Raw genomic sequence first — 9811 nt, 5'->3', positions numbered from 1 at the left:
CGATGCTTGATAACGGTTATGGCAATCGTGTTGCATAGAGAATGTAGCACTGCCACAGTCATGTCCGACGGTCCTGCGCTGTGGGCACAATAGTTGCCAGATATAACCGAGCTAACAAGAAAACAATTATCCCCAAAGAACCTAAAAACAGAGTGGCACGAAATCTGAGACGAAATCTTATAGAAGCTTGGAAATTATAGTCTTGGAAATTCTCTCGTTCCTGCAAATCTTTTTTCGTTCTCGCAAACATGATTCAAATACGACTTGAATGGGAAAAAGTTATTAGTATTTGTTTTGTACCGCGAAAAATATGCGCAACTGTGAACGATAGCCGATATATTAAGTTTTTAACCTATTCCCTGGAGTAGTGCTCACTGTGTTCTTCAACGTTTTCCAGTACGTACACATATAGTGCACAAATAATGTTAATTGTTAACTCCCCCAATGTATGTTTATTAAAGCTCAACCACAGAATGTCATCAGTAATTTATCTGTTTGTGAAAGACACACACGCAATTAGCGAACGTGAAGAGCACTAATATAACTTTATTTGCCCAGAAAATGTAGATAACTCTCCCCCCCCCCCTTCAGTAAAAAAAAAAAGCGCGACGGTTGAGTGGAGAGTTCTACAAACGACTCGGTCGGAAAAGGAGCCTAATAAATCCACTAATTAGAACTGGAACCGGCAGACTCCGGTGGGCGTCGCACTCCGGTACGAGCGGAGCCGGTTACCGGACTGTCGTAGTCTACTACTTTCCCACGCCGCCGAAGCAGTACGAGGCCGGAGCGCATCTGGGACATGATGCGGATGACGTGGCCGGATAGTAGCAGGACGATGAGCAGATGGGGCACTTCGGGGCTGTAATGAAAATCACGCCGAAAAGTCATCACCAATATCAGCGCAAGAAAGAAACTGGACATAGTTCTATCGTTACTCTGTCGGGCGTTCATATTGACTAGCTTAGTTGGCATCCGATCTCAGAAAACGTGCCAACTAGAATAGTTTTCTGGAACGAACCTTTAGAAAGTTGAAGCGTCGAGGCGTTCAGCTTTGAAATCTGAGTCTTTGACAGAGAACCTGTTTAGCAAATTGTTGATTATTTGATTGATTGATATGTGAGGTTTAACATCCAAAAACCACCATATGATTATGAGAGACGCCGTAGTGGAAGGCTCCGGAAATGTCGACCACCTGGGGTTCTTTAACGTACATTCAAATCTGAGTACACGGGCCTACAACATTTCCGCCTCCATCGGAAATGCAGTCGCCACAGCCGGGATTTGATCCCGTGACCTGCGGGTCAGCAGCCGAGTACCTTAGCCACTAGACCACCGCGGCGGGGCTTGTTGCTTGTTTACCCCACACCGAAAAGCTATCAACATCGTAAAATGGTATGCGCCACAGAAACAGGGTGAATACTACTATACTCACTACTCCTTCACTCTTCACTAAGATTGAAGAAGACAAGGGTTAGCGCCACGAGCGCGAATGTGCCACAGAAATTCGCGTGGCCTAACAGCAAACTATTATCACCGTAAACGAGTACGTGCCATAGAAATTGGGTGAATCCCACAGCACGTAACTTCCATTGAAAAGGAAAATGGCTACAGTTAGCAGGACAAATGGCTGTGAAGCGATGGCGGTGAACCGACGACCCGAGCACGTATACTACGAGAAGATATAGGAAACGGTAAAGGAAACGCTGGTTGCGTGAAGAGCCCGAAGCGATGGACGGCTTAATAACGACAACGACGACGTTCCTTAGTCGCGTGTGCGCGACTGCGTATTGTTCAAGCCGAGCCTCTATGCGTTGAGAATCAACGTAGCAACAACCTAGCATCACTAAAGTCTGGCAACAATCTAGAAGCAGTCAAGAAACAAGATGCATACTCAAGGGCATAGACACAATCTAGAAGCAACCGGATTACTCTTCATAATCGTCCAGCTTCGCTGTTTCAAGACCTGTGCGTTCCGGAAATCACGATTTTGGCAAGTCTATAGGCTCGTCAGCCCAAAAAGTCATATGAGCCTTGAAGGCAGCTGGCCTAAGAACTTAGCACGTCTGCAGCTACGCTTGGGCACGTGAGTTGCGAATCTTGCAGACTCACGTGCTCTCTCTCTATTTCTCTTTCTTTCTTTTTTTTAGCTCCGTTCCTTTTCCATATACGTGTTCGCCATGGTGGTGCAGCGGTCACGGTGCCTGGCTGCCGATTCAAAGGTCGCGGGTTCGATTCTGGCCGCTGCGATGACATTTCGATGGAAGCAATATGGTATATGCCCGTGTACTGTTCAATGTTAGTGCACGTTAAAGAACGTCAGATGGCCGAAATTTCCGGAGCCCTTCACTGCGGCAGCTATGAATAGTACCGTGGTTTCAGAACGGTAAGCTCCAGGTGTTGTTACGTTATCCTTCCATACGCAGGATAGCAAAACTTAATAATGAAGTGTACTTAATATTTCCGAGTTTCCTCACAAGAGGTGAACGGTTGAAAGTAATATCCCTCACGGAACAGATGAGTGATTCCACCTAGCGACTTAGAACCGTCATGCGCCCACAGGCCATTGGAGAACGTTTCATCGGAGCCACACGAACCAAGGGCTAATAATAGGTACGTTTACCATCCATAAAAAAAGCTTGTACTCCGATGTCATACCAACCAGCCCGCATTGCAGTCTGCTTTGAATTACGACATAAAAGTCATCGGGAATTTAAGTGAGTGTAGAGCAATATCCTTTTTTAATTACTTTAATTGCTCTCAGGACATTTTTTTTTCTTTTATTCTGTTTCCTGTACCTCGAAATGCGCGTGCGTCCTGTATTCGCACCTGTTATTCGCTTTTCAGTATTAATTTATACATTATTCTACGTACCGTCTATCGAACATTTCTAAAAGTTCTCGCATACATGGGTCATTTTTTTTCTCTTTGCCCTAACAGGATGCACGCGTCACATCCTGATACCCACCAATGAAATTATAATATTGTCACTGCGGAATCATCGGCAATGAACGGGCCGATCAAGCTGCCCGCTCAGCCCACACAGAAGATCATAAACTACGAATACCACTTTCTAGGACAGATGCTGCACGAAAGCTCCGCAGGCTTGCTCGCCAGCAAACCACATCGCAATGGAATCAGCCACACTTCAAGCATGCCCGGCTGTACTCGCTTGACCCTACGCTAAGTCTTCAAGTCCCGTCGAGGCTTTGCCGAGCAGACCAGACCCTGTTATGTATAATGGCTGTGGTTGGGCGTTGCGTTTACCAACGCCTACGCTTTCTGCATTGGGATGGCCGACACCGCAGCCTGTGGCCACTGTGGCAAAGAAGAAGCGATCCAACATATTCTTTGTGACTGCCTAGAGTATAGTAAACAATGACTATGCCTTCGCAAGGAACTCAGCAAATTAGATAATCAACATCTGTCGGAGCAAGAAATTCTACAATATCGACAAGATGCAACTTCACAGAAGAATGCCCTGAAAGCGCTACTACACTTTTTGCGATCTACCGGCCTTACTGAACGGTTGTAGCTAGGACGCCCTTCCTGCGTGTGTTTTCGTTTTCACATGAGTGCGCCCTCTTTCTTGCCCCTATTTCTTCGCCCCCAGCGCTGCGTAGCAAACCAGATGCCAATATCTGGTTAACCTCCCGGCCTTTCCTTTCTCTCTCTCCTATTTCAGGTTTTACATCCCAACACCACGATATGATTATGAAGGGCGCCGTCGCGGAGGGCTCCGGCAATCTTAACCATCTTTGGTGTTCTTTAACGTGCCCTGACATCACACAGTAGACGGAACTTCGCCTCTATTGAAATGTGACCGCCGCGGCTGTAATCGAACCCTCGACATTGGGGCCAACAACCAAGCCACTATATAATCCACCGAGGTGGACGGCGTCAATTAAATCGTACGCCACAGCATTTTATTTAACCAGTATTCACTCCAACCTTCCAATTCCTTCAAGTTGGAAAAGTGAATGTAACAATAAAACATCCCCCACCCCCTCAACATGTGTGGTTTTTTATACTGCTTTGCTGGGCATTCACGTTCTCGGGACCAAATGGTGGCTAACTTTTTTGGGGGGCTCTTCGGCTCATTTACTAGGTGTCTCTTGGACGGAACCCGGGTTATATCTTCTGAGTGTGCATGTGTACACGTTGGGATCCACGCACGTCTTACTTGAAGGGATAGTGGCACTGGCAATTGGCTCCAAGGTAACTGAGAAAAGCCGCTGGACAACAGGAGCTAAATAGCATTGCTTAATTGTTAACATTGTTAAATATTCACGCCTAATAATATTGCTACGTGTGAAACGAAGAAGGAACGCCCAGGCTCCTTTAACTGGGGTGCGGAGTACATGTGCGCGTACTTACGGCAGACGCAGATGCCGCAGTTGCTGGGGTACTCGAGTCCCAGCTCGCAGGGGCACCGGCACGGAAGCGACGGCAAGCAGCTACCGGCTGGAATGTAAATTGAATTACATGCTCAAGGAGAAGCATCGGTAGGGCAGTTGCAAGAAAAGGGTAAGCAATACTGTACACGGACATGTATGCAGCTAACCGTGTACTCAAGGAGATACATCTACAGCGGTCACTTGCTAACAAAGGGAACGTGCAATTAGTGTACGTTAAAACCATTTGCAATTCTCTCATTCCGTCAGATTCCGTGACGTGGTCTAGAAGCCAAACTCTGTCGTCTTGATTCAATATAAAAAAAAAAAGATACTGGGACCACGGCCTACGGTTTCGGGCACGTACAAGGTCACGGAAGCCCAATTGGGTTACTTGAGGACGACCGGAATTCACCACCGTCTGTGTACTACCAGTGCGAGTTTATGCTGTGTGTGCGCAATTAAATACATGCACCCCAGCAAAGCTCAGAGCGTATAATCTATTTTGGAGGAATAAAGTAGACTTACGTTTTCAACATAAAACATTTGGTAGATATTTACTGGCGAAAAACAAGGGCATTAGAGCGAGTGAGTGAGTGAAACAACTTTATTGGATCCACAATAGACGCAAGTTAACTCAGCGTCACCTGGCTAGGCCCGGCGAGGCCCAACTTCTCGAGTTTCCTCGTTTTCTCCAACTTAATGCGCCATACATTGTGCGTAGCGCAAAGGATTCGGATTGTTATCGCCATGCCGGGCATCTGAAGTTCGCTGAACTTTGGGCAATGGATGCCTCACTCACCAGCTTCTTGGGAATAGACGGCGATGAGAGTGAAGGCGAGGACGACAATTGCCGACATAGTGACTGCAATAAGAACGTTTTAATAACTATACGACACTGTCACGTGAAGGCAATCTTTTATAATAGTTAAGGGTATCCTAACGTGACAACAAGAACGAAACGAAAGATGCACCCAAGATGCGTGCAAGCAGCTAACTTGAGCTAGCGCGTCCCTGCGACTGACGCATTGCAGTCGCGTGGAAGCACACCAGCGTTGAGACTATCGCAACATGCAGAAGTGTACCTAACAGCTAAGAACTCGCCAAAAATGTTGGTCTATCATACGCAACTTCCTTCCGTGTGAGCTGCAGTAACGGGTTTCTGACAATCATGTGCCCGAGAGAATACATTGCAACAGAAGGTGACAAAAGCACTGTTGAAATTTCTACGCGACACGGACTTGAACAATCGGCTGTAACAGCAATTTCACGCACCACGAAAGAGAAGACTGGACTATGACTGAGTGTGCGCGCGTGTGCTGCCTAATGTACTGTGTTTATCTCTCTTCCCTCTCTCCTCTCTATCTTTCATCTCCCCCATCCCCCTCCCATGCGCAAGGTAGCAAACCGGCTGCCTATAGGCTGGTTAACCTCCCTGCCGTTCTTTTCCTCCTATTTTCCTTCTTTCCTCATCCAAAATGGGCCACTTTACTGCTAACCTTCTAACCACCATAAAAAAAAGGACAGTAAAGGACCACCTTTGCGTTTTGATATGCTGAAGCCGTATTATATATGCCGTGTAGTGCCATTCTTAATGTGTTCAAACATGCGCGTACTTGCTAGCGTGAAGATTAAGGGAAGCTCCCGTGCTTGTCTCTTGGTTCACTTTTTCTTGAATCAAAATAAACATGCCAACGAGCGGTTACACATTCTGTACGGCCTCACTCGGGTGCCAAATGTGCACCGCGCTCTTTTCAAGCACAGACCTTAGCTGCAACTCATCTGCCTACAACAATGCGTGCCCTCGTGGGTCTCCATTCTAACCGGCTATTCGAGTTCCTCAATTTCACTCGTGGCCAACACTTCCATTGAATAATTGTTTAACTTCAATCGGAAGGCTGTGCCTGCCAATCACTTGTGGCTCAAATTCGGCTCCGATGACGGTAAAGTACCGTAAAAAATGGCCTTAGAAAACCCACTACAAGCTTTCGTTTTTTCTATCTTTCCATTGAGCTCTTGTCAGACCGTTGCTCACACCTACCTCCCTAGAATGTTACGTATAACATCGTTCATAACACTTTTCGGAGAGTTCAGCATTTCTGCACATCGACCGGCAACTGCAGCACGGCAATACATACGAACGGCCTTAACAATTCTTTCCACACGTACTTACCGTGTTTTCGGAAGGACGGGCAGGCGGGAACATGTAGTGTATGACAGCGGAGATCCGTCTCTCGTTCGAGGCTTTTTAAGCGGCGCACACTCACGTGACTTTCGTCGGCTTGTCCGGAAGTGCCTCTTCCTTCGTGTCTCTAATGACTGTCAACCGCTAGCTGGCAGCACGTGGGCGCGCACGTCAGCAAGCAATCGGGTGGTCTTTAAACCCTCGGTTTGACTGGCGACACGTGGGTATCCTGTAAGTCTAAAATTGGCTCGATATAGGTATACACAAACGATGCGGCGAAGCCCGAGTTTCGCAAGCGGATGCCGTGCTTGAGGATGTCGCGCACAGAATGGATCTGCCGGGCATGAAACGCGTGAATTTGACTGTGACGGATTTTTTTGCAATAACAGTTATGCTTTTGGCGAGATAGCGTAACAATAGCCGACTGTGTATGAGGGTGTACAGTGTTGTTTCATTGTCACGATGAATATAATCTTTTATCTAATACTAAAAGTGTAAACGTCCACTTAAGCGGCGGCGTCGATTCTGTGAGCAGCTACTTTCAGCTATTCTGAATAGATATGTGGAGTGCTGAACAAACAGATGATTCAGTAACCGACGGTTGCTCTGGGGCCCCTTGGCCGATGCATTACGCACTGTTATATTACAACAGTGTCGTATAGAGCGAAATTCGGATGCGACAGAAGTTTAAAAAAATTCAGGCGCATTTGTTTTTCTTTTTTCCAGAAAACGGAGACGGGTGAAACATGGCGTACCACATTCCTTTCCCTATCTATCTATCTATCTATCTATCTATCTATCTATCTATCTATCTATCTATCTATCTATCTATCTATCTATCTATCTATCTATCTATCTATCTATCTATCTATCTATCTGTCTGTCTGTCTGTCTGTCTGTCTGTCTGTCTGTCTGTCTGTCTGTCTGTCTGCCTGTTTATTTATTTATCTATCGGTCTGTCTATCTATTTATTTGCCTCTTTCTCTCTCTCTCGTTATTTCTTATAAGTATCGTCCGTTCAGAAACCACTGTTTTCGAGCTGAATCAAAATAACGTCTTTCGTGCTCTTTCCAGCATTCATCAACCTCTAGAACGGCCCAACGAAAGGGCCATCACGAGATCATGGAAATGCGGGTTATGAATTAATTTTATCTGCTAGAGGTCGTAATTTTCTCGACATGTGCTATTACGAAATATTTAATTGAAACACCTGTATCAAATGTACCGCTTCCTTTTTTTCCTTTTTTTTTTTTCATCGTTGGTAGAATGCATTTGTACGCTCGAGATCAATTCACGCTAGGCAATCATGAAGGCGTGGGCAAGTTCTCAAGGCTGCCTCGTTCGAAACGGGTTGGACATGGGTTCAATATTTTGGCTCGGAAAGAAAATTCATTTCGTTTTATTAATTATATCTTTGGTGCACGCCAGCTGTGGTTGAGCGGGGTTATTTGGGCGCGAGGGAAAACCATCTACAGCAACCCAGGCCAGTCAATACAAACTTTGCTTCGAAAGAAATTTTTAAAAAGCACAGCATATCCACAAAGGGAATGATGACGAGTGGGGCGAAGCAGGTGGACGGACGGACGCGCGCACGAACGGACGGATGGACGGATGCACGGAAGCACGGACGGGCTGACGGACTCTTCGCCCCACTCATCATCGTTCGCTTAGTGTATATGCTGTGACACCGTTTTTATTGGCATGTAATCCAGTGCAACTGGCTACTACGACGACTATACGATGACGACACGGGACTTACGACCCACGGCGTAAGAAGCTTCGCCCCTGGTATTAATACCATCTGGACTGAAGGCGGTGGTCTGGCGGTAGTCTAGTGGTTAAGATACTCGGCTGCTGACCCGCAGGTCATGGGATCGAATCCCGCCTGCGGCGGCTGCATTTTCGATGGAGGCGAAAATTGCTGTAGGCCCGTGTGCTCAGATTTGGGTGCACGTTTAGGAACCCCAGGAGGTCGAAATTTCCAGAGCCCTCCACTACGGCGTCTCTCATTATCATATGGTGGCTTTGGGAAGTTAAACCCCACGTATCAATCAATCAATCAATCGTCTGGACTTTAGGGTTCTTTTCCAAAGTTTATACGTGGCACGGCACACCGCAGTGTTTCCGTCAGTGCTTTCATCAGTCGCCGTTTTCCTCGAAAATCGCGTGTCTGTCGAGCAGCTGCTTATACGGGAAACACGTGCCCTTCGGATGTCAGTCAAAAACCACCACAAATACGTAAAAGTTTACACGCGTAAGTTTCTGCGTGTTTCCCGTGGAGTCGCTCCCTGGATTTCGTGCCGACCGGTTGTGCGCCCGCGCGCTCCGCGCGCTCGCGACCTTCGGCGTCATCGTAGCTCTGGCCGACTGGGCTGGCCCTACGTCACCTCCTGTCGCCGGCTGTCTTCGGTGACAGCGCAGCTCTGACCTACTGGACCTGCTCTACGCCATCTACAGACGCCGACAACATCTCTCGCAAGTGTACCCCGTCCTCGGACTCCAGTGACCGTTCTTCCATCTTTCCTGTCTCTCCTATCCCCTCAGTTTGTTGTTGCTTCTTCTTCCTCTTTCCTATACCTTTACCTCTACCCTTTTATCCCTCCTTACCCCCTTCCCTTTGTGAGCTCTGTGGCGGTGTCGCTCACTGAAGCAGACAATAACGGGGCTCACTTTTCTCTTCCTTTCTCTTAAGAACCACTCCGCATGTTTCCCGTGTAACGTGACTTTTGTATTTAGTTTTTTTTTTGCGCATGCGTGTTTTTCCGCCCCCCCCCCTTTTTTTTGTTTAAACTTTCTTCTCTCTCTTTCTTTCTTCCCTTATTACCTCTATGCCTGCCCTTTCCGAAGGAGCAGGCAGGCTTTGTGCCCCTATAGGTGGCAGTTGTCAGCCTGTTCCCTCCCTATTTCCTCTGTCCTCGTGTTCTCTATGTACTCAAACCAAATAAATAAATAAATGCCTTTTGTTGTGAGTATAGGTGGTTTACGCGACACGAATGTCGCCAAAATAGGAAGAACTCGGTATAGTTCCACTAGTAGTCAATCACCCCGGCTGTAAACCGAACATATATTTTACCGCAGGGCTTTCCACACGTCAGTATTTATTAGTTGATTAACAGGAACAATCAATCTTTTATAAGGGACTGCGTAAGTTTCCTGACAAAGTTGTCGTCAATAATGAACCTTGTTGTTAGTCTCTGGCCTGTTGTTTCGACTCGACACGTGGGCCCACGTCATT

The 9811-nt window shown here is 46.9% G+C and overlaps 1 protein-coding gene across 2 annotated transcripts; it reads right to left on the bottom strand.

Annotated features, from left to right (window-relative positions):
- Positions 1-526: 526 nt before the first annotated feature.
- LOC142802871 (uncharacterized) lies at positions 527-6838 on the bottom strand. Of its 2 annotated transcripts, XM_075887937.1 has the most exons (4): positions 6565-6824; positions 5194-5256; positions 4375-4461; positions 527-859 (listed from the first exon to the last, which is right to left on the bottom strand). In XM_075887937.1, the coding sequence occupies exons 1-4, from the start codon at positions 6595-6597 to the stop codon at positions 671-673; spliced, it is 372 nt and encodes a 123-aa protein (XP_075744052.1). In that variant the 5' UTR covers positions 6598-6824; the 3' UTR covers positions 527-670. The 2 variants fall into 2 exon arrangements, with proteins under 2 accessions (XP_075744052.1, XP_075744053.1); XM_075887938.1 differs by lacking the exon at positions 5194-5256 and having other exon boundaries at positions 6565-6838.
- Positions 6839-9811: the final 2973 nt, after the last annotated feature.

Source organism: Rhipicephalus microplus, chromosome 3, assembly GCF_043290135.1.
Source record: "Rhipicephalus microplus isolate Deutch F79 chromosome 3, USDA_Rmic, whole genome shotgun sequence".
NCBI lineage: Eukaryota > Metazoa > Arthropoda > Arachnida > Ixodida > Ixodidae > Rhipicephalus > Rhipicephalus microplus.
Note: the sequence above shows the minus strand (reverse complement) of the source record. Positions and strands in the feature narration are given on the sequence as shown.